Raw genomic sequence first — 23,721 nt, 5'->3', positions numbered from 1 at the left:
GAGGTGGTTGTAGTGGTAGTTTTTCTTAAATAGGGTAGTATTTTTTATTTAATTTTACGTTCCTTCATTTATATTTAAAAACTATTTGGTTTATAGCTCCTTTTTTTAAATTAATTTCTAGCGCGAAGCACAATATCGAAGCAATAATGTTTATACGATGTAATAAGAATCGATTGAAAATTACTATATAGAATACTTCAATTTTTTACTTTTTTTATTTTCGTTTAAATCGATCAAGTAGCTGACACGCATGTTCTTCGACACTGCATGGGTTACCGTAACATTTGCAAACGATTATATTTATAGCTTTTCGCATAATTCTGTACATCTCTTTCTTTTTAAATGGTTTTTGTTTTTCTTCGTGTTTTATTTTGTACTTTTACTTGAATCGCGATTGCATCCAAAACGACTAAACATACGTATGTAATAATCGTATGGACATTCTTATCAGAAAAGAAGCGTAATCGATACAACAATTAAATTAATCCAATAACAGAACTTTTTTATTCGAAAAATTATATTATACCAGCCTTAAAATGAACCTTGATTACCTAAGTAAAACAAATACATTATAATAAATCTTCTATCCGATAGTGGTCGTTTTGATTGCATATCGGAACAACTCGATTCTGTATAATTTTTGATGTACGCTACTTTTGATCAATATACTTTATACCACGAAAATGTTGTTATTTATTTATTTGTTAAATTTCGCTTCCTACTTCTATGCCTGAAACATTTAAAAGTAATACGAATACAATTCTATACGTCATGTATTATTTATATTATTCGGAATTATCACGAAATTATACCTTCTATTATTTAATCGGAAATTAATTGCAATGGATTTTATATAAATAATACATGTGCAAAAGAGATATGATTATACACTTGTTTTGTGGCTATTAATATTCGCTTTGCGTCTCGAGTCGTTAGATTCTTTTCCTAATTTCACACTTTTCCAGATCATGCTAATGTATCAGCCTCGACTGTTATGGCAAAAAAGGAAAGATGGTGATTAATCTGCTCTCGCTTTGCATGGTAGTGACGAAGCAAGCAACTTTCGCACCTTAGAACGTAGTCGATTACCTGAAATACATCGAAAATTAATCGACGATTCAAAGTCTACAGAAAACAGGATAACGGATGAACGCAATCCCTTAAGCGCACAAGTAATCTGTTAAACGTCCAAAGAACCAACGTACTGGCTAAATTACTTGCATATTAGCGTGGAGAAACGAGGAGTAGCGGTTTCGTTGCTTTCCTGCTTGAATAAACTCTGAAACTGTATCTCTATCCTCGGCTATTCTTTCTCGGCTGGAATCTTAGTTCTGTCGAATCTCTGAAATTCCCGTAGCGTAGAAGATTAACCGATTTCCCAATTACATAGAGCTAGATTACATAGGTTTTGCATTGCGAAATTGATGAAATACGAAAAAAGTTGTATCGTGGCGACCGATAATAACCGGCGATCTCACGAAAGGATGTGTGGCTGAGGGTGTGTGGTGTGTGGATTAGGTGTCAGCGTGCAGAGATCGCGGCGCTGCAGACGGAGATAGAGCAACGCGTGCAACGGTTGCGACGGACGCAGCAACACAACGGACGCCTGAACAACGACACGTCGCGGTCGTACTCCATCAACAAAGTACACCGACGAGCTCTCACGGCCGCGATGCCGACGTCTATGTCACCACACACTCTTCTTGCCACGGCACAAGGTACATTGATGTCTTTCGGCTTCATCGGGTCCGTGTTACACCAACAACCACGAATCGGTGATACCATTACCCAATAATTTCTAATTAACGGTTTCGCATTATGTAGAATGTAGATAGAGAGTGTTCTCGTAGATATTTACGTTGGTAGAATTGTAATGGACTGTGTGTCGATTGTATGGTTGAAAATTACGGAGAAAAGATAGAACGAGATGGTATCGCTGATTCAGAGTGATGCTGGTCGCTGAAGAAGTGGCTGTCTTTAGCTAACTGCTTGCAGACGTTCGTTGTTGCTAGACGAACGTTCGTCGTACACGATCTCTCTGTGTTATACTTCCTTGTTCTTCTAAATTTTCTTCTAAATCTGTTCGACTGGATCGTTACGATACAGTGCTACAAAAGTATTAATGTTAGAATTCGAGTGAAAAATAATTGAATCTATTTTATTTTAGTATTTATTTTAGAACAGTAAGATGGTAGATCTTTTCAGTAAATCGTACAAATTAAACCTTGAAACATGTAATATGTATTTGATTGGTATATTTAGTCTATCTATTCCTTATATGCACTTTAAGGCAATAAAATCGACGGTCTCGTCTGCAGCGACCAAATTGCAATCTAATCTGTCTTCGATTAGTTTATCGCATGTGATTATTCACGATCATGATCTTTAAGTATCACAATCACGACCGTTCATTTACACGTTTGCTCGAAATATAAATTTGCTTTCGAAACGAAACAGGAGTACGTATCGTAAATGAACATAGAGATTAGTTTCGTACACGAGATCGTGCTAAACGATATGTGTACGATAGAAGCATAACAACGATTGTAACGATAGAGCCGTAGATAAACGATGTAGAGCAGAAAATTGATCGTCGATCAGTCGAATGCTATTTGCCACCCAGTCGTTCATGCATGTGTACTCACGCATTTAGTCTATCATATGGCCATTGTATTTGATTTTTTCGTTTAGTTCGTAATTAAGTTTATCATCATCTATCGTGCGTCAATAGCATGAAGGCGGAATATTGTGATAAAACATCAAGTATTTAAACGCGTTCTTTTCTTATACGAGTAACATGGTAAAAATGTTGCTGCATCGGCTAAAAATTCATCTCTATATTTTATCTATTTTTTTTTCTGTTATTCTTTACCTCAAATAAATTAAGGAAATTCGCTTCCAACGTAGTACAGGAATAATAAATGTACGCGAGCGAATTTCGTAGCATATACCTGAACTTTTAGTCAATTTATTCGGGAACTTCTTTATATCTTTTATGAATATATACATACTTGTTAAAAATTTCTATGCTGGGTAATGAAAATTAGAAACTCACGTTCATCTTTCTCGTACAGCATAAAACGAGAAATAAATTGCACAGTATATTTTGCAAAGTTTCGAAATTGCTTTGAAGATGTATAAAGAAGCGCGGGTTAGACGCTTCGTGTCCCGAAGAGCGAATTGTCGGACGGAGAAATATTTCTGTAAGAGCGAGTAAAGTGAAGTAGAAAAATATTTCAGTAAGCTATTCTCCGGGAAACGACCTTCAAATCCTCCACACTCTTTACTTTAATCAATGATACAGCTGTTTCTTCGCCGTTTTATCTATCAATGCTGACACGAATCCAAAGCTTATCTCATGTATCATGAATCGGTAAAATAACGTTTATGATATCGATCGCTAATTTGCAGTAATTCTTTGAACGTTCACGCAAATCGAACAAAACTTAAACTTTAAAATAAACGTGCAAAGAATAGAGAAACTTAAAAGAAGATTTAAATGTTAATTTCCATTCAATCGTTGATCGATGTAAAAGTAGGAAGCAGATTTTGTAAGGATACGTAGATACGAATCAAAGGTTTCTAAACGCAATAAAGGGCAAGGTGACCAGGAATTTTGAAGCTATCTGATTGACGAATATCTTAAGCTTTGTACATTTTTCTTTCTGTAACTTCAAAAATTCTATCGATTCATAACATTACCACCTGTCATTATCACCTATCATAACGTCACGAAAGGTGTTATAAAAAAGGAAAAGGCTGTAAGACTTTGTGAGCTTATAGTACTCACCAAGATATCTTATCGACTTGCAAAGTCTTATATCCTGTATATCGATATATGACATTCGCTAATCATCGGTTCGAATCAAATTGCTTCTTGAATCACAATAGAAAATAACACGGAATTGTCGTAAAATAATGTCTGGCGGTTTCGTGAGACGATTATATTGGAACCACGCGTGTGGATATGTCAGGTTGTAACGACCCTGGGACCGGCGAAGCCACAGAGGCTGGCTTCCGGTCACGCATCATCGACGGAGCCGTCGGAGGCACGCGAGGCCGTCGAGATCCAGGAGATGGAGGTGGAACAGGAGATGAGAGCGTTACTCTCTTCATCCAGCCCCGTAAAGTCGCATCCTAGCAACCTGGCTGGGACGCCACCGCACAAACTCTGCCTGGAGACAAGCTTCACGTCGTTGCAAAGCCCCTCGGAGTTTCCTCAAGCTGGTCGCGAGCTGAGCGTCGACTCCAGGGGAATTCCATGGGAATACGTCAGTCTGGCCAGCGAATTGCTCAACACGCCCAGGGCCGACGAGACTAAATCGTAAGAATAGCAATTATACGTCTGGACGACAAACTATGGTCCGTGACGGAGGACCGACGTTAAATGGACGCCGATATATTAGGTTTACGATGAGGATTTTAAGTCAACGAAAAGAACGTCACGCTAGATATAACGATGTAATAACTTGGTTATTTTAGGGATAATAAACGTACGGGTAGAAGAATATTCCACGTATTTGTATTTGCACTGTATTTTCTCAAGTTTTATAAAATATTTATGTAAATATTTACGTCCGAGGCAGGAAATTTATACGTTAAATTTCGATTTGTATATTTGCATTCGATGCGTTTCTAATCTCATTCGAACTACATACATAAGCGCGAGAAACAATCAAAATAGTATTCCATCGAGTTTAAGGAACCTCATATATCACGCTCTCGTTCACGTTCGCTTATGTTTCACGATTCACAAGGTTCACCGCTTCGGCAATCGCGCACCTAAATACTCATTGCACTCCATCAGACCATCTAACGGAAAACGGTTCTTCCGAAGAATTGCAGCTTAAGAGGAACACTTTACGCTCTAATAATCAGACATCATATTTTCTTTGTTGTCTTCGATCATAAAATGTTGCTCTTTAGCTGCAGTTTATTTTTTATCCATCTCAACAGTTATGTCAAGCAGTTTCTTCTTGTTCGTCTTTTTTCTTATTTTTTAACACGAAGATCGAATCGTCGAAGCGACTGGGACGAGAGCTCTCGAACGGCACCACTAGCCACGCCGGAAACTCTCTCGGAGACGTCGAGCAGTCCACCATCGCCGGTACCACCACCGAGACCGATGAGGCGTACACCCAAGATTTCGGGAAACTTGTCAACGGCGGCGGACGACTTGAAGAACAATCTTCACTTCGCTATGCTCTCGGCGAAGAATTACTTCCTGAGGGAAGGGAACAACGGCAGTAACACAAGCAGCGGCAACAGCGAGGCGAGCTACGAAAGCGCCAAGAGCTTAACCGCTGGTCTTCCGCCGCCAGTACCGAGAAGACGGGACTCTGTTATCGTCAGGAGGTAGCCCAAATATTTTTGTTCTTTTCTTTTTTTTTTTGGAACTCGAAATTATTTTTTTTTTATCCTTAACGTAATATTTATGGAAAATTTCAGAGAGCAAAGAGTGTGCACAGCTGCCTGCTGCAGAGACGATTTATCCGAAAACTCCTCGTCGCAAGCCTCTTCCCATTCATCTAGGGCGTCACAAACGTCGAATCGAGTTCAACCAGGTTTCCCCGTGGAGGAACACGAAACGAATGGATCCAGCTTGGACTTTTTCGAAGCAAAAGTATTTGATTATTCTATAAGACATCATATTTTATAAACTAGATAAATTTGCACTTTCACAACGTTAACATATTCCTGTCGTTTTCAAGGGTTCTTCTGGACAACGTGATAGCAGTAACGACGTGTTCCTCAGTGTCAGAAGTTCCCCAGAGTGTAAAGGTTTGATGGCACCAGCTACGGATTTAGGGGCAGAGTGGAAAAAGAAATTTGACGCAACAGGGCTGCCTGGTGATGCTTCGTTACCTCTTCTACGTGGACTATCGCCGACACCTACGCACGGGCAACATAGTTCGCCATTTTTCAACGCGAAACGCAAGAAATACGTTTATCCGATTACGTTGGTTGGTCGAGGCGAAAGTAGCGTTTAATTGCAAAATGTTAGACCGACCGGGGACCATAGAAATGAGATGGGATAGATTTAAAGTGTCTGTGCCAATGTCACATTCTTCAGTGTGATCGTTTAGAATCATTCCCTTAAACCCTTGGATGGATGAACATATGAAATATTCTAAAATGAAGGGGCCATATATCTATGTTGCCTCTTTTTATACGATCTTTCACTGAAGTATGAAGACAGTAAACGGAAACTCGATATGTAGAGAAGTTCTGAAATTTCTCGAATAATAGATAGATAGTCAAATTCGAATAATATGATTTTTATCGTAGTATAAAAATACTACTTTTTGTTTTCCTTTTTGTACAGCCATTTCTCGAATGAGACGAAATATTTTCTGACTCAGAACGTTTTCTGCCAACTAAACGATAAACCAAAGGACAAATAAGATATAGAGTTAATTACATATACATTAAAGATCTAATAAATAAATATACATATATAAAGACAAATAAGAAAATTAGCAAAAAGGCAGCGGACTATATGAATGACGATTTACACGAATGAAGATGCCTTGTCACTCAAAAGAAATATCAACTTTTAAGGATAACTTCTAAGAATATAGATTCTTGTTCTTTTTAATCTGTTGATTGTTATAACATGGTAAAAACGTGTAAACGTCTATAAAAAAGTTGCACTGGCCTACTCGTCAATCGCATTTAGTACCAGCTTTCTGTACAGTTTTTAATAGAATTGTATGCATGCATTTTTGTACAGTTTTTAATAGAGTTAACAAAGTGTGATATTGTCTATATTATTTTGTCACTCAACATTATCTCTTTTACTTAGTGTTCAAGATCTTTCATTATACGATTGAACAATACTTTCTATTACATTTTTTACTAATCTTTCAATGGATGCAAAAATGGGACTGAGAAGGTATATAGATTACGCGTAAAATGTAAAATATGTAGCTGGTAAGAAGATATAATTACGTAACAGAAAACTATGAGCTACGAAACATAATTTTTATCAACAATCTTTTAATAGTTGAATCTTTAAAATTACTGTATTTATGTAAAAAAATAGAAAAAATATATTTGATCTATTTAATTTTTAGCTTACGTGATAGATATTTAGAAAATACTATATATATAATATATAAATATTAGAGAAATATTGTAAGTGACATTTGTAGAATATTATTAGCAAAAAGTGATACATTGCAAAGTAATTCATTTAATGTATTAAAATATACTTTTCAAAAAATAAAAATGCCAATTCAATACTTTATTTTTTCTCTCCTACTTTACTTTTTTTATTTAAAAACTGTTTTATTGTATCAACATTAACATATTAGTTTTACAAGAATTTTTAAAAAATGATTAAATAATTAATATTCTAAGGGAGTTGTGTGAATTTAAAAACCCTTTATTGTATCGCAGATGCCCAAGGTGGAGTCATGGGTTGTGGATTTTGTAAGTACGACATTACAACTGCTGATATGGATAACATAAAACTGCTGAGTATTTGTTTAGTATCATCACTCACTTTAGAATTAGCAAAACTAATACATGAGCAATATAGTGAAACCCATGCACACCATTTTAATCTCATCATTAAACCACACATGCTAAAGGTCATTCCTAATATATTCATATAATCTGGAGTTGCATTGTCGTCTAGTTGTGCCTGACTGCCTGACACACTCGGTTTGTACCGAACTTCTCGTTCTGGACGTCTAGGATCCGATGAACTGTTCATTTTATAAACTGAAATTTACATATGAATCCAAATTTAATAACTATTTATTACAGAATCATAAATCATCAAAAGTTTTCAGGTTATCAAATTATGATAGATGATAATAAAATTATTCCAATACAAATTAATATTAAACGATAATAGTTCAAAATTATATAAGTTCACTTACCAGTATAGTAAATATAATATATAAAAAGTAACTTGTACGAACAATCCTGATTTAACAATGACAATTAAACAAATGATTACTGACGTACATGTTTCCTTTCAACCAGTGCTTTTGACCAAATACACTAGTAATCCTTAGTAATTTTATCTCTGTCTTCAGGGATAACGATACACCTTTTATATCTAACATTCTGATGAGTTTAAGAATACCCAAACAATTTGAAAAACTAATTTATTTTACTTTTAAATATAAATTTTAAACATTAAAGTTTAAATATATTTAGTACTATCAGTACGTAAACGTATTTATTTTTCACATTTAATTAATAATTATTGAATTCCCAATAATCACTTTCTTAACATATTGAACATTGAACGTGCATAAAATTTCCTAAAGTCGGTACCTCAAATTGAAATCATAGATTTACAACGTACAATTTATTGAACATGCTATACGTATGACACCTAATATCAGGTATTATTCTTGCTATTCAACGTTTCCATAAATAATTGTAAATATTTTTATTGTAGACGTTAATTTAAAAAGATATATAGTTTAAAAATGAGTATAATACCGTGCACAACGTGGGTAAAAAAAGGTGTTGCTTCTACAAACCCTGCAAAGGTTAATCAATTTTAATATTTTTGGTATGAAATTTATTTTGCTTAATCTAATGGGCATAGTTTACCAATTTTTCAGATTCAACTAACTCCAAAAGAATTAAACCAAATCATAAAACACAAACAACCTGAATTAACACCGTACGTATTGTAGTAATATCTGATAGCTTTAAAAAAGTATTTTACAACAGTAAAAATATTTCAATTTTCTTAGACCTGTTGAAAATGATTCAGATAAAAAACACAATAAAGTTAAAAAACAAAAAAGTGAAGTAGGATCCTCTGAAATAGATGAATATAATTTTGACAAATATGATGACGAATGTAAGATAAACATTATCATATTATAACATAAATAATTTAACTTTTTAAAAAATTGGTGTTAATATACAGCAGGTAATATACACTGTAATATTGGTAATATTGCAAGTTTTGAGGAAGATGGAACAGACCCTCTTATAACAGGAGAAGATGATGATTCAGAAAAAGATGATGATATTATTAAAAGTAACGACAATCTTGTACTAATAGGCCGTGTAGAAGGAGGTGGCAGTATCCTAGAAGTATTTGGTTTGTATATCAAATAAAAATCATAATTTTTTAATGAAGATACTTGAATCCTTATAAATAATTTCTAAAGCACAAGTTTATCTATTTTTTAGTATATAATCAAGATGAAGATTCATTTTATTGTCATCATGATATATTGTTACCATCATTCCCATTATGTATAGAATGGCTTGATTTTGACCCTTCAGATTCAAAACCAGGTAAATATGAAATATTTTTATGCAGCTACAAATTTTGTATAAACTTTTTTATTTATTATAGGTAATTTATGTGCAATTGGTGATATGACTTCTATCATACAAGTATGGGATTTAGATTTAATGGATTCTTTAGAACCAGCCTATAAACTTGGTCGCAAACCAAATAAAAAGAGAAGTCAAAGCTATATTGGGCATAGAGATGCTGTATTAGATTTAGCATGGAATAAACATTATACGTTAGTATCATCTACCAATTAAAATGTTTGTTTGAAACTTCATACATTCACTAATGAAGCAGTTTTTTTAATACTTTTGTAGACATGTACTTGCTAGTGCATCTGCTGATCACACAGTTCAGTTGTGGGATTTAGAAATTGGAGCGCCTGCTAACAAATTTACATCTTTTGAAGAAGAAATTCAGACGATAAAGTGGCATCCAAACGAAGGTCATTACTTATTGACAGGTTGCGCAGATACGTATGTCTATCAGTTTTCAATAATTTATAGAAATTTTTTAATTATAACTAAAATACTTACATGCTTAATTTCTTATTCAGGTTGGTGAGATTATTTGACTGTAGATATGAAACAGTTGTAAAATCATGGGATGCATTAGGAGAAGTGGAAAAAGTGTTATGGAATTCGTTTGATACAAATTATTGCTTAGTAAATATATGAAATATATTATTTTTGTCTGAAATAGAATTTACATTATACTGGTTGAAATTATTTTAATTGTTATTTTTGGTTTAGGTCAGTACCTCTAATGGATATGTACAATATATAGATATCAGGAAAGACAAATCAATTTGGAATGTACATGCTCACACAAAAGAAGTCATAGGTAAATTATATAAAATTGATATATGAATAATGTGTAATATACATAAATATGAATTATAACTAAATTTATTATGATTTTAGGTTTATCACTTAGCTCATCATGCCCTGGACTTTTAGTTACTTCAGCAAACGACGGTGTCATAAAGGTGTGGGATATTATTAACAACAAAGAACCATGGTTTATTTGGGAAAAAAAGACTAATCTTGGTGCTTTGTTATGTCTTGCACCCAACCCAGATAATCCTTTTGTATTTGCTGTTGGTGGTGACAATAAATCACATAATTATAAAATATTTGATCTTTTAGAAATACCAGAAGGTATGTTAATATACATATAATACCAAACTTTTATATAATAATTTTGTTATTGTTAGCATCTTAATATATATTTTTAATAGTACGCGAAAGGTTTCGGGAACGGAAGTTACAAAGCAATATCAATGATACCAGAACACAAGAAGAAAAAGAAGAAATGATGGATGTAACTGAAGATAAGAATTCAACGATTTTTAATCTAAATACAACTAATACACCATCTAAAAGGACGAAAAGGAATAAGTAAACAAGTACGATAAAGATTACAAATTATATTGACAGCAAGATCTCCAAAGATTGTATATCCATAGGTACTTGTGCTACTTTTTACTTGTATATTGTTTTGACATAAATAAAAGGAACACGCATATTTGAAAGACTAAACTAAAAGTTGTACTTTTTCTTCTTAAAACGTGTAATTTATTTTTTCTTCGTAATAATATATTGTTAATTTCAACAATATTTTTCGAAAGTCTTACAATCTGTACAACATAGTATGTAATTCTGTTCTAATAATTTACAACACACACAAATCCAATTTTATTTTAACATATTTTTACACATTGAAGACAATTGGTATAAATTTTTGATTTGTATTGATCCAATATAGAAATATCATAATATTTACTAAATTATTAAAAAAATATCGTTTCTAAAATCAATGAACGATTCCAGTAGTTGGAAATATGGACTTTGAAGTTGTACATTATAAAGTATAAAGCATTTGCTGTAATTGTAAAAGGATTAAAAATACATTATCTTCACGATGATAATGTGATTTAAAATATTTTTAATTTTTTATCTGAAGTGAACTAAAATGATTTACAGATATATTTAATTTACAAATATTAAACGCAAATTTTACATTCATCTTGTAAAGTTTATAAAATTGATGACATTTATGGAAAACAATTGAGAAGTAGCCACTACAATTTCATTTTTCTATGTTATAAACTCTTTAAAACATTGCATGATTATATAATTTTTTGGTACCTGAATATGTATAAATGTTTGCAAAAGTATTATTTACTTTCATGTTTATGATAAAGAATATTAACTTTAATGACAAATTACATTTTATAGTTCAGTCTAACTAGCATACAAATATTTTACATGGATTTAAAAAGAATTGGTTGTATAGCATGTTAATATCTTTCCATTACTTATGAAATAATCATATTGTTTATGGTCCTTATAGTCACAATAAATTTTGTATGAGTCAATTCGATAATGCTATTTCTTATCTGGTAACGTAAAATATGTAAAAATAAATATAAAAAGAACTATAAATCACAGTTACAAGTGATCGGGCAGTTACTAATATGAGCTAGCTTTGCAGCTTTTATGCTCTGCTGTAGTACCAGTAATAGAAAAACGATAGTCTTTTGTAATATTGTTCCAATATTTGTGATTTTACTACATAAAGAAATTAATATTTAGTAAATTGGTCAAATATTTTCGAGTAATATTATATTGAATCTATATATCCTAATACTATTAAAGTATGGAGGCAATATAAGAAGTACATAAAAGTTACATCTGTCGTGTTTCATAACGAGAATAGTGAGCAACCAAAATTAACAAAATTCTTTGTTACAAATTCAGATATTATCTAAAATATATATTAAACCATGTGATACCTATTTCAATTTATATTATGTAGTATGTTATGTAATTTAATCGCATATTTTTTTATATGTATCTATATATAAATTAAAAATTTCTGTGTTAGTGAAATTAACTGCTATTAAAGTGTAAAGCTTGGAACAGATCGAATTTGGAATGGGATAAAGGTATATACGTACCAATGCCAGTTTCTTAGTTCTTCTTCACAGCAATTATTAAATAAACAAGATAAATATCTCATATTATACATAAATGAGTCAAAATATTCTAATTAACAATAATGTTACAACATGCTTTCTGGCAGTGGCGTCATAGATTCAATGAAAGTCATGTGGACATTGTTATGTCAACAATGGGTGTATCAAATTCCATTTGCCATATTAAGGCATATAATGCATTTGTTACAATTAATATTATATAAATAGAGTAATACGTAATATCCGAAGTTGCACAAATAAAATTATCTAAAATATGTAATTAAATATTAAAGATCAATTTAGAATATTATCAATCTATGAAATAAATAAATTTAACTAACTTTTGTTGTTGCTTTTAGATGTCAAGATTACTGTTATGAAACAATTTTTTTTTATGTCAGTATGTAGCAACAATATACAACATATTTCTTACGTTATACTGAAGACATAATTTAATGATTCCACTGATAGCATAAAACATCTGACCTCATTGAATGTTACGTAACCTGTAACATATAGACAAAATGGTTGTTTTTGTCTACAGAATGGACCATAGTCCATAGAGATTGACAGATATAATATATTAATTAGATTAATTCATACACATATGTGTTACAGCACTGAGCTAAGCATCTGTTCCTATATCCAGACTTCTGGAGTCTTGATTAGAATCATGCTGACTTCCATTTTCAGAAGAAGCACTGCTAGACAAACCAGATTGATCTGAACTTTTTTTCACTTTGGGCTTATATTCGGTAATAACGACAGTAACATTGTTCACTGTCACTTCATTGGTCTGAGCCGTACTACGATCTATATTTTTTAGACGAGGTGGATGCCTATTTTTACGCCGTGGTTTGTCCAATTTACGATCTTTTTCTTTACCGCTACTAGTTGTACTACCCCCACTTCCACCTTCCTTCTTTCCAGGTTTTAAAAGTGGTACATATTGTTGCTGCGCAACCTACATATAAATTAACATTAATAAGATTATATATTATTAACTCGTATTGTAACTTTATTATACATTATTGCATTTATAACATATAGTGAAATACTATAGTATTGTAACCTGTTGTGCCACAAGTTGGGGATTAATACGGGGTTTCCGCGTAGAAGTTCCTTTACGGACGTCACACATGAGGCACTTAAATGCTTCTGCTGTATTTCTATATGTGCAAACACTGCAGTCCCAATAGTTTTCTTCCAAAACCTTCGCCTGACGTTTTCCACTTCCCGAATGGTTCATTGTTCATGAAAGTCAGTTGTAAAACACTGTACCTTCTCAAAAGAGAGTTAGCCTTCCTGTACGTGCTTTCAGCCTCATTAAAAGTGATTTTGTGAACACTGTATACTTTATGACAATGAGAATGCTCTAAAAGAGCAGGAATAAAGATATGCAATAAAGAAAATGGACAATTGCCTAAGATAATATTCTGTGCATCAACTAAACAAGATACACAATTGTCGGATGTATTCATCTTTGCTATATAAGCCATACATATCTGTTTGTTGTGACATTCTGATGTACATGTTTTAAAGTATATCTAGAACAAATAAAATATACATTTCTTATCATAATGTGACAAATAAATTATTTTTAATGTCTAACAAAAATTTTACAATGTATTCGTGATTGTATTTATCCTATATCTTATGATAAATAAATTTGTTATATTTATTGTTACTTAATACATAGGCACACGTATGTTTATGCTATAAAATGTTGTTTAAAAAATTAAATCAACTTGTTACAAAAATTTATAATAAAATAGATCTTTCTATAGATTATGATAAAATATTTATTTAATACGTACGTACCGATTAAAAGTACCAATTTATGGAACTTTTTGCACAGTAACGGTTATCCGTCGTTTTTTGTTATTGTATTACAAATGCTTGCTTTTCCACTTCAAAAACTTATATTAAATATCCATGGGGTAATGTATAAATAATAAAATCTTAATTGTGGAAAGTTAAAATACTATTTATGGTATAAAGGTTCCAAACATTCTTTTCTCTAATGAAACAGATGGAATTCTTCACTTGCATATAAAAGTAGCATTATTCCACATATACGATGTTCTCCTTGTCAGTATTATCAGTATGTCTTGTACACATACACTAGACACTCTGACACATTTATAGTCAAGACATCTTTTTTATGTTTTGTGTTATTGTAAAACGATTGCTTTACACATAAAACTTGGTAAAAATCAACTAACTCGAAGATATTGACAAACAATCTACAGCGCTGTTCCTCTATAGGTCGAACAGCGGAATGTTGAATACGGACTATGGACTAAAATACTGTTCGGTTTGGCAACATTGTATGGACCAGCGTTGTATGCTGTAACAGAAAGGCCCTTTTCTACTTGTTTAATTATGAGAAACATGATACATATTAATATACTTTACCGTACTGGTTGTACTAAATTTTTAAATAACACGATAACGCAACGAAACATAAATTGTTACGAATATTACTTCACAATAATATAAAGAAAAAGATATATTATAATTTTCAAACAGATAATTTATATCAAAAAGATGTTTTGTATACAAAATTTTTAATTGTTTTAATCCTTTGTCTTATTAAGTATTTCTGTAGCGTTTTACGTACTCTCTATTTTATGACGTATAAGCAAAAAACAGCTTGCAAAATATAGGCCTCAGATTAACTTTCACACATTCCTGAAAGTTTTCCCTTACAGTAGTTGTGACAGTGCCGGACACTTGATAATTCCAACTGTTAAGTGGGTGTTTTTTTCTTTTACTAAGTTTGATAAAAAATAATGCAACGTATGTAAATGTAATTACGAAGATAAATAACAGTCTGTTATAGTAAATTGGGCTAGGTGGTATGGTATGTTGTATAACCATTTACCAGTTTTGACATTTAAAACTTTCAAGGTTAACAAATATAAACAATAATAAAGATTAATATATTACTTTTTTCATATGGAACAGAATTAGTATAATGAAAATAATATGGAAATTTGTTTCTTTTTGCCAAATTTGTTAAGTATTTAGAAAAAATATATTAAATAGTTTTAAGTATATATAATAGAAATTTGATATACTAGGACATATCAAATGGGATGGATAAGTCATGGGATCATCCATGGACTACAGATGAAATGCGAAAAAAGAGAAGGGAATGGAGTTTAGCAGGTGATGCAGGACTCCTTAAACATCTGCAGCAATTTTCTAATGTATGATTGAAATTGGTGTAGCTTATTAAAATTATACTTATACAAGATTTATATTTATCGACAATATTTGTTATAGAATGTGGTATCAAGGGCAAATAAAACTCAAGAAGCCTTAGATTCACTGACAACACAACTAAATGAAACAGCAATATTTATAGATAATGTTACCAATACATCTTTGGCTTTAGCCAATACTCAATTTATTGAAAGCCGTGTACAGGAGGATAATATAGAGATTGGACAACAAGCAGAAACATTAGTGAAGGTAGTTGGAGATTTTTACAATGTAAGATACTGTAACTTTTTAAAATTATTACTATATCAAAATTTATCTATAGCAAGGTAAGGATGAAGATTCTGCAACTGCAGATTTCATAGCTAGTGTGAGTGAAAGTGTCAAGCAAGGCCTAAATATAATGTATGAGAAATATAAGGAAATGGAGTTTGTTGATAGTGATAGTGAAGAAGAAGACAATAAAGTAGTACTAAGGTAAATATTATTGTTAGATTATTTTTATTTATTATTGTTTTTATTATACATATATAAATAAAATATCGATAATTTAATTACAGCGTTGTATTGGGGCCAAATAATCCATACCAAGATCGGCCTTTGCCTTATGTCATTGGCTCAGAAAAATGGAAAAATTCAAATAAAATTGGTCTAGAAAGCAGTAGCAGCAGTGAATCTGAACAAGTAGACGAAGAAGAAGAATCAGAAAGCGAAGATGATACCACAGCAGCATTTAAAGATTACAGTATGAATGCTGCACCAAAAACAAACATTGTTGGATTACTACCTTCTTTGAATGAATCGGATTACAGTAAAAGAAATGATATGACATATATTATAGGAAATGACAAAATGGATGCACTTAGTCAAAATGAAATAGATTCAGTACCTGATTCAGTTACTCCTACTGATAATGCATCAAAGGTTCCTATTTCCTTTTTCTTTAATATATATACTCTTGTATGATGTTCTTTACACTACACATACATGTTATAAGATCTTCATACTTTGATTTAGATACCATTGCCGAACAATATAACACCAAATTTTGCAGAAGAGTTAGCCAAGCGATTAGGTACAGTTCGACAGACTGAAAAACCTGTTGTAGATGAAAAAAATGAGGCATCGATAAATCGATTTAAAGGTATTTACATGAATTAAATTTAATTTGATTTTTCTCCATGTTTAATTTTTATTATATTTTTCAGATGATTTATTTACACCAGAGGAAGATGAAAACATTTTAAACGATAAATCTAAAACTATAATCAGTAGAAGTAAAGGATTTTTAAATGATCAATTTGCAGAAAATGCATCCAAGGAAAGACAAATCAAATCGTATAAGAATAATATTATACCTGCTAGCATCGATGTGCCGCCTCCAATTAGTACTGTTTGTAAGTTTCTCGTAGCTTATAAGACTTCGTAATTTACATATTTGCGTCTTTTCAAGATGTTTAATAAGAAGACCTGTATTTACAGCGACGAAACCAAAATCTGCAATCGATGATCTTTTCGGTGATGCTGATTCCGACATTTTTTCCCCGAAAAATACAGTCACAAAAAATAAATATTCTAGCAATAATAATCAGTCGGCAAAGACAGAAGGAACGCGAAAGAATCATTTAGAGATAGCATCATCAGTAACTAGTAATATGACTACGAGTACTCCAGAAACTAACGTAAATACTAATTTATTTAGCGATGATGAAGATGTTGGTGACCTCTTCGGATCATCTAAACATCAACAACTAAATAAAAAGGTAAGATTGCTAACTAACTATTAAAATAACTATTGTTAACAAAATACTTCACTTACAAATATCATAATGGAACTGCAAAATTAATATTTCATGTAATATTTTAGAAACCAGGAGGGGAAGTATCAATATTTGGAAATATCTTAACTTCAGAGATTGAAAGTAAGCTATCTCGTAGGATATCACGAACTCAATCATCTGGATCTTCTGGAAGTAATACACCAGCAAATTATGAAATTAGTGCTAGCAATGAATCGGCACTTGATCGTTCGCGAAATGTTATTCTGAACAATAATATTAACGAACAAGACTCTATTGTGACAGCAAGGAATAATGCAGAAAATTCAAACCTTGTTAATGAAAGTAGTTACAGCAGTGGAATATCAATTCATCCATCAAGTATTAATAATACAGGTGGTTCAAGCATAGGGTAAGTGCCAATTTTATTACTATTGCTGCGATCAGGTAAATTAGATTAAATAACAAATCAGATGATTTAGATTATGGACAATAATATATTCTGCTAAAAATAAAGGTATTATCGTCCCTACGATTGTCGGACCATGTTTGATAATATATTGATAAAAATTTATATCGTCATTGTTTTTTTATACGTGCGAGAAACAAATACACGTGCCATGTACATCAAATGTCATTGAATTGATGATCCAAACATTAGTCATCATTCATTACATTGCGGTGATTGTATCGGCTACATGCGCGAGCTCAAGGCGAGCTCCTTTAGTTTACTCGTATCTCGTTCAGAACTAGTATCTTGTAGGCATATATTCGATCAACACATTTTTAATTACATTTATTTCTAATTATAGGAAATCTAGTAAGTACTACATTATCTCATGGCTATTATTCATTTAGCATTATTCATCCCTAACGCAATAATAATTTTTTAATTTACACAAATAAATTCCGTATCATATTGTTAGTGGGATATGTTTAATTAAATTACATCGTTTTAAGTGACCGGTTAAATATATAACATTTCTAGTTTTTATGTATAAGAACATGATATGTAGAACAATGAATAATATTATTGTCCATGTGATACTTAACAAGTATATATGTATTGATTTAAAGTCAAATCACTTACAAAAGTCCTGTTATATGCCTGTCTGAATGGTGCATATGTTTCTAATCTCTATAGTACGTCTCCACGGATAGATCCTCGTACTTTCTAAAAGCTATTATATTTTGTTGAATGGTGATTCAATTTTTTAGGATCCAATCTCGCATGCCAACTTGTCATAGACAAGATTTCTCTCGCTGTAATCTCATTTCTGTCAATAGCAATTGATTCATTTAGCACGTCATAAATTATCACGTTATGTCTCTTGAGAATTTATTACATGCAATTATGGATTTGTTTTGCCGCGAGTTATTGATAATACTATATCGGAAATTGTATTGTACTATATTATCGTTATACCTATTTTTGCATTTTAATGCATCGCAGTTATAAGTGTATTCAATGATTTTATTACGTTTCGCGTACACATGATATTGAATAATCGAATCATGAGAAATTGTTTCGTTGAAGAAACTAGTAGCGTCATGAAATCTTACCATTTCTCATATAAATTCATTTTAGACATTGCATTCCACATTTTTTAATTTTTCTTTGATCTGCAAGCGTTGCCTTATTGATTTTGTTACGATATATTTAACTCTATACATTTTATTAACACGCATGTGTTTTAAGTTTCATGTTTCTATTTGCTTTTGTTTTGTAATCTTGTAACGTATTCTTCAGAAGGAAGCTTCTACCATAAATGACGCATATCTTCTAATACAGAGAATGAAATACTATTCTTTCAATTCAATTCAAGATAAGGAATAGGAAAAAAAAAAAGAAAATAAAACAAGTTTGAATTTACTTTAATAGAATATTATATTATTATTCTTTACTTCTATTTTTATGATCGTTTTGTTTTAGCGTTGACTTCCAGCCACAAATGACATCAACGCGTTTAAAATCGGAAGAGATCTATCGGGAACAAATCACCAGTGACAGTCTCTTCACTGCACGTACACAGAATCCAGCGAATGCTACTTCAATTTTAAATTCAACAAATAATCAACCGCAGGAAGAATCGATCGAGGATGTACTGTCTATAGCGCAAGACGACGTATTCGAGAACGAAGATCTGTTTGGCCCACCCCCGTTACCGAAAGCGGATTCAAAACCAGCAAAATCAAAGATGCCTTCGTTATTTGACGATTCCGACTCTGGTGACGAGTTGTTTTCGACGACCAGCTCAGGTTCTAGATCGCAAAGGAGTTCCGATTTATTAACTTCTCAGTATTCTGATAAAATAAAATCCACGCAACGCAGAGGTCTCTTTGACGAGGAAATCGATATATTCGATAATAAGGATTCGCTAGACGTTGATATTTTTGGCATAATACCGAAACCGGTTGCGAAACAGGAAAACAGTACCTCTGGTAGAAAATTTTTGGACATACCTGATGATGATCTGTTTGCAAGCAATATTCGAGACACGATACCAAAAAATAATGGCTTGGAGAAAAGCAAAAATGTTGTCACATCGAAGGAAATTAGGTTGTTTGACGACGACGATATCGAAGATGGCGATTTATTTGCTACGAAACCTGTCAAAAGCGAAACTAAAAATGAGCCTGATATTTTCAACGACGACGATGAGAATGATTTGTTTTCCGCCCAGAAACCAATTGATAAAAAGCAGAAAGATAACAAACAGCCATCAGAAACGGCTGCATTCGGAATAGATATCACGGATCAGAAAGTATCCACTGAAAAGAATAAAAGTAAGAGCAGCGATATTCTTTCGGGCAACGGATTGTTTTCTACTGCCATTGGATCGCATGGATTAATCTTTGAGGATGACGACTATGACGATTTGTTCAGTACCAAAAATGTATCAACGGAAAAAACAAAAGAGGATGCACATTTAAATTTGAAGACGACAGAGGATACTAAGGAACATTCTATTAAAAATATTGAAATATCAAATAGTTCTGACATTTTTGTGAAATCTGAAGAATCAAACGTTCCTGTTACTGCGTCCACGGACATAGAACAAGATAGTGACAAAGATATGCATCGAGTTAGTAGCTCTGTCGAACGTGAACCTATGCAAAATAGTGAAAATGAATTAAAGAAGAGTCCTCCAAAATCTTTAGACATACATACATCTGTCACGTTATCTTCGCCTGAAAAGAACAATCAGGCAGCGAAACGCGTGGTTTCTGGGAAGATAAAAAATTTGATGGGAAGAATGGGCGATTTGAAGTTGATTTCACCTATGGATACACCACCAGTATGGCGAAAAAGCAAAGAAAAGGCAGATGAAGAAGATAGTGCAGCGGATAGAGATAGCGACGACGGTGGATGTCTTAGCACACAAGGTCCTAATTCGCCGTTAAGTGTATCAGGTAACGAAGATATAACTTTTACATTCTACGCTTATAGTTTGTATCTTCATCTATAATTTTTTAACATAATATGTTTGACCTAAAGGAAAATGTTGTTTTGTAGAAGATAGTACTACGCAGAAGCAATCACAGCAATCAATGATATCGGATGAAAATAATGCAGAAAATGCCATTAGTTTCGATGAACCAGCCCAGCTAGAGACGTTGTCTACTACCGCTTCGAAGGTAATTACTAAAACATCACTGAAATATATTGAAAAACGAAAATAATTCATATTGTTTATTTATTTTTGCTCTTTTTATCATTTTTCAGACTCGGGTTAGGATACAAGCGAGACGCCGACCACAAAGTAGGCAAGCACGAAAATCCGCTATCAGACAAAGCGGAATCGACTTTGATACCGTAGACTTCGTTGAGAATAATTCACAAGATGAGAATCAGGTTAATCAATCGTCAAGTATTTTCAATAAAGAGACCCTTACAGCTGGGAACACCAGTGCTGCTCATACTACCGCCGCGATTTCTGACCACTTGGTTTCGTCTACCAACGATAATGTTTATAGAGCCCCTGATACTAATATATTCTTGGCTGCGGATGATAAATCTGAATTAGGGAGCATAAGTAAGGAAAGTTCAGTGAGTGCTAACAAAAATACCTTACTGTCACCGTCTACGGACGAAGAAGATTTATTTGATGTACCACCTGATTTACCAGAGGATCCGCAGAAAGAAGATACACTGTTTGGTAGGGCGCCTATTCTCTCCCCAGTCGAGAAAGTCGTTTCTGAAAAGCCACCCGTTACCTTTAAAGTATTGAAAGACACGCATATTAAACAAATCGACGATATAAAGACAGAAACGGGAAAAACCGAGCAACAGGAAGAAAAGAGTAGCACGTTATCCGAATCTAGTACCACTTCCAATGTAAACGCTGCAATTTCATGCGCTATTAAAAAGGAATCCAAATCAGAGGACACGAAATTCGAAGACGAATCGAAAAAAATGATCGATCCGTTACGAGATGATAGTCACGATCCGTTGAAAGATCCCAGTCAGTTATTTGCCTTTGTTACGAAAACACCGTCTCCAGAAAAAGGAAAGAATTTGTTATTTTCCGAAGACGATAGTTTGTTTTCTAGCGGTAATAAGAAATTCATCGAAGAAAAAACTACGAAGAAACCAATTTTGGATTTGTTTACCGATGATGCGGAAAGCGATTTGTTTTCGACGACTTTAACTAAAGCCGTGAAAAAGCCTTTAAAGGATACCAAGATTAGTTTATTCGATGAAGAAGACGAAGATGATAGTTTATTTGGATCCGTTGTAAAAAAGTCGACGATAGAAAACATACCCGAAAAGAGACATTCTATGGAGCAAACTGCGAAGAAAATAAGCTTATTTGGTAATGATGATAACGACACAAATTTGTTCTCTGAGCCATTCGATCAAACACAGAAGTCAGATTCTGGAAGTATTCAAGAGCAATCGAGTAAAAATGATATGTTAACCAACATTACCGAGACCGTAAGAACCTCGCATATTACGGATATTTTTGCCGATCAATCGAGCGGAGAAGATGATATTTTCGCCAAGACATCAGCTTCAAAGAAAACCACTGTCACGTCGAAGTCGCTGTTTCCTTCTGACGACGACGACGACGATGATAATATTTTCGGTAAGAAATTCACAAGCGAATCACAGGTAAACTCAGCAGAAACGCGTTCGATCGTTAAAAAAGCGGTGACAAGGGATCTAAAAAAGACAGCTGAAAAGATTGGCGAAGATCCATTGAGTGCTCTACTAGATGACTAAATATATTTTTTTCTAAAATTATATATATATATATTATTTATATTTGTTGTTTAATGTATACATCTTATAAATTCGTTCGAAATTAGAACACAAAATATCGAAATTGAACATATATAATACTTTCCAAATTGTATATTTATTAAAATAATAATCGAGAATTAAGTAAATGGATGATTAAATGTGTATAAATTGTGAATAACGCGGTGTGTTCAAGTTATCGTCACTGCAAAGATAATAGGAGAAAATTTAATTATATACAAGATGTATTTGTTTTTATTTATTCTTTATATAGGAATGCAAAATATATCATGGTTTATAACATATATTGCCACAGATATTTTAAAGTATTTTTTCATTGTCACTGTTTTAAATAGAAATCATAAAAATATTAAAATCATAAGACAAAGCTTTTATTAAGTATCGAGGACAACGAACAACAGAATATTAGACAAATAAGATAATAATTAATACTGCTTGATTGGTTGCCATCTTGTTACACAATCATTTTGCATAATTAATTTGCAAGCAGTGCTTTCACGTATACCGCATATCATGTATCCTCTGTAATTTATGTACAGGGAGTTTGCGAAATCATGGTACAGGCGGTCAGGTGGTGATTTTTCATGTAAAAATAAATTGAATAAGAAAGTTTCGTTTCCGAGGACAATAAGTTTGAAAACTTATCCAAGTACATTACGCGCATTAAGTGAAAATTTCGAATTACAAAAGTTTCTGCTCGTGACTATTACTGAATATATATGCTGTAATAATTATTACTTTTCATTTTTCTATATTCAATTTGAAGGTTTTTATAAGTAAGGATAGGATTAGTATTTCTTAAGAATCATTCAACTAATCAAAAAACAAATGGTGATATTGCCCATGTTTAACAACGCAGACACGAGTAGAAACAGAAGTTTCATAATTCGAAATTTGCAATTAATACATGAGCACATGATGCGTTTTCAAATTCACGTTTTCGTGTGAAAATAAAGCCTTAAATGAATAGTCGTTATTCTTCTTTTACTACCTATTTCTGCATGTGGTATCGTCATCCGACCGCTTGTACTATAATTTCAGGGACACCCTGTATAGTTCATCTTATTTATTTGTTGACAATATGTGGCACTCGATAATGTATTTTATTGTATATATTGCATCCTCTCTATGAAACATGTATTAGTACAAATACAAATAAATAAACGAAATAAATATCATTTATATTATA

The 23,721-nt window shown here is 32.5% G+C and overlaps 5 protein-coding genes across 29 annotated transcripts in view; 3 read left to right on the top strand and 2 right to left on the bottom strand.

The window, feature by feature from the left end:
- LOC126920902 (diacylglycerol lipase-alpha) overlaps positions 1–7,242 on the top strand; it is a 53,250-nt gene extending 46,008 nt beyond the window's left edge. For 12 of the 16 annotated variants that reach the window (XM_050731882.1, XM_050731881.1, XM_050731875.1 and 9 more), the window contains 4 exons: positions 3,975–4,324; positions 5,011–5,355; positions 5,449–5,623; positions 5,712–7,242. In XM_050731882.1, coding sequence (XP_050587839.1) covers positions 3,975–4,324; positions 5,011–5,355; positions 5,449–5,623; positions 5,712–5,990 — 1,149 coding nt within the window. In that variant the 3' untranslated portion in view covers positions 5,991–7,242. Of the gene's footprint in view, positions 1–1,518; positions 1,719–3,974; positions 4,325–5,010; positions 5,356–5,448; positions 5,624–5,711 lie in introns of those variants that run through there. The other 4 variants (XM_050731884.1, XM_050731883.1, XR_007712141.1 and 1 more) reach the window with 3 other exon arrangements.
- Positions 7,243–7,245: 3 nt separating this feature from the next.
- Positions 7,246–8,050, bottom strand: LOC126920932 (PAT complex subunit Asterix). Its single transcript, XM_050731944.1, has 2 exons — positions 7,890–8,050; positions 7,246–7,728 (listed from the first exon to the last, which is right to left on the bottom strand). Exon 2 carries the CDS (start codon positions 7,718–7,720, stop codon positions 7,388–7,390), a length of 333 nt encoding a protein of 110 aa, XP_050587901.1. The 5' UTR covers positions 7,721–7,728; positions 7,890–8,050; the 3' UTR covers positions 7,246–7,387.
- Positions 8,051–8,161: 111 nt separating this feature from the next.
- On the top strand, positions 8,162–10,827 carry LOC126920914 (periodic tryptophan protein 1 homolog). Of its 5 annotated transcripts, none has more exons than XM_050731915.1 (12): positions 8,162–8,180; positions 8,420–8,513; positions 8,589–8,650; positions 8,724–8,833; positions 8,903–9,079; positions 9,172–9,279; positions 9,341–9,515; positions 9,598–9,756; positions 9,837–9,945; positions 10,033–10,123; positions 10,204–10,440; positions 10,521–10,827. In XM_050731915.1, exons 2-12 carry the CDS (start codon positions 8,451–8,453, stop codon positions 10,682–10,684), a joined length of 1,455 nt encoding a protein of 484 aa, XP_050587872.1. In that variant the 5' UTR covers positions 8,162–8,180; positions 8,420–8,450; the 3' UTR covers positions 10,685–10,827. The 5 variants fall into 5 exon arrangements, with proteins under 5 accessions (XP_050587872.1, XP_050587869.1, XP_050587873.1 ...); XM_050731912.1 differs by lacking the exon at positions 8,162–8,180 and adding an exon at positions 8,216–8,363; XM_050731914.1 differs by lacking the exon at positions 8,162–8,180 and adding an exon at positions 8,326–8,344.
- On the bottom strand, positions 10,695–14,454 carry LOC126920930 (YY1-associated factor 2). 2 transcript variants are annotated; one of them, XR_007712142.1, is made up of 5 exons: positions 14,082–14,454; positions 13,333–13,807; positions 12,864–13,224; positions 12,602–12,766; positions 10,695–12,527 (listed from the first exon to the last, which is right to left on the bottom strand). XR_007712142.1 is itself a non-coding variant. In XM_050731942.1 (4 exons), the coding sequence occupies exons 2-3, from the start codon at positions 13,507–13,509 to the stop codon at positions 12,886–12,888; spliced, it is 516 nt and encodes a 171-aa protein (XP_050587899.1). In that variant the 5' UTR covers positions 13,510–13,807; positions 14,082–14,454; the 3' UTR covers positions 10,695–12,766; positions 12,864–12,885. The 2 variants fall into 2 exon arrangements, 1 of the variants encoding a protein (XP_050587899.1); XM_050731942.1 differs by having other exon boundaries at positions 10,695–12,766.
- A 453-nt stretch (positions 14,455–14,907) lies between these two features.
- LOC126920899 (WASH complex subunit 2) lies at positions 14,908–23,721 on the top strand. 5 transcript variants are annotated; one of them, XM_050731857.1, is made up of 12 exons: positions 14,908–15,016; positions 15,347–15,475; positions 15,552–15,740; positions 15,814–15,965; positions 16,049–16,412; positions 16,506–16,632; positions 16,697–16,885; positions 16,971–17,251; positions 17,356–17,678; positions 19,200–20,680; positions 20,766–20,905; positions 20,994–23,721. In XM_050731857.1, the coding sequence occupies exons 2-12, from the start codon at positions 15,362–15,364 to the stop codon at positions 22,491–22,493; spliced, it is 4,860 nt and encodes a 1,619-aa protein (XP_050587814.1). In that variant the 5' UTR covers positions 14,908–15,016; positions 15,347–15,361; the 3' UTR covers positions 22,494–23,721. The 5 variants fall into 5 exon arrangements, with proteins under 5 accessions (XP_050587814.1, XP_050587813.1, XP_050587811.1 ...); XM_050731856.1 differs by having other exon boundaries at positions 14,977–15,126; XM_050731854.1 differs by lacking the exon at positions 14,908–15,016 and adding an exon at positions 15,053–15,173 and having other exon boundaries at positions 20,784–20,905.

Source organism: Bombus affinis, chromosome 10 (assembly GCF_024516045.1).
Source record: "Bombus affinis isolate iyBomAffi1 chromosome 10, iyBomAffi1.2, whole genome shotgun sequence".
Lineage (NCBI taxonomy): Eukaryota > Metazoa > Arthropoda > Insecta > Hymenoptera > Apidae > Bombus > Bombus affinis.
The sequence above is the reverse complement of the archived record's forward strand: the minus strand, read 5'-3'. Positions and strand labels throughout refer to the sequence as shown.

What these genes read in the sequence shown, in the direction of transcription:
- LOC126920932 (XM_050731944.1), bottom strand. Translation starts at nt 7,720, where the DNA reads ATGAACAGTTCATCGGATCCTAGACGTCCAGAACGAGAAGTTCGGTAC.
- LOC126920914 (XM_050731915.1), top strand. Translation starts at nt 8,451, where the DNA reads ATGAGTATAATACCGTGCACAACGTGGGTAAAAAAAGGTGTTGCTTCT. An exon ending in CCCTTCAGATTCAAAACCAG is followed by an intron (nt 9,280 to 9,340) that starts GTAAATATGAAA and finishes TATTTATTATAG; the next exon opens with GTAATTTATGTGCAATTGGT. An exon ending in TTGACAGGTTGCGCAGATAC is followed by an intron (nt 9,757 to 9,836) that starts GTATGTCTATCA and finishes TTTCTTATTCAG; the next exon opens with GTTGGTGAGATTATTTGACT.
- LOC126920930 (XM_050731942.1), bottom strand. Translation starts at nt 13,509, where the DNA reads ATGAACCATTCGGGAAGTGGAAAACGTCAGGCGAAGGTTTTGGAAGAA. An exon ending in CCCAACTTGTGGCACAACAG is followed by an intron (nt 13,225 to 13,332) that starts GTTACAATACTA and finishes ATTTATATGTAG; the next exon opens with GTTGCGCAGCAACAATATGT.
- LOC126920899 (XM_050731853.1), top strand. Translation starts at nt 15,129, where the DNA reads ATGTTGTATAACCATTTACCAGTTTTGACATTTAAAACTTTCAAG. An exon ending in GACAATAAAGTAGTACTAAG is followed by an intron (nt 15,966 to 16,048) that starts GTAAATATTATT and finishes ATTTAATTACAG; the next exon opens with CGTTGTATTGGGGCCAAATA. An exon ending in GCCTCCAATTAGTACTGTTT is followed by an intron (nt 16,886 to 16,970) that starts GTAAGTTTCTCG and finishes CTGTATTTACAG; the next exon opens with CGACGAAACCAAAATCTGCA.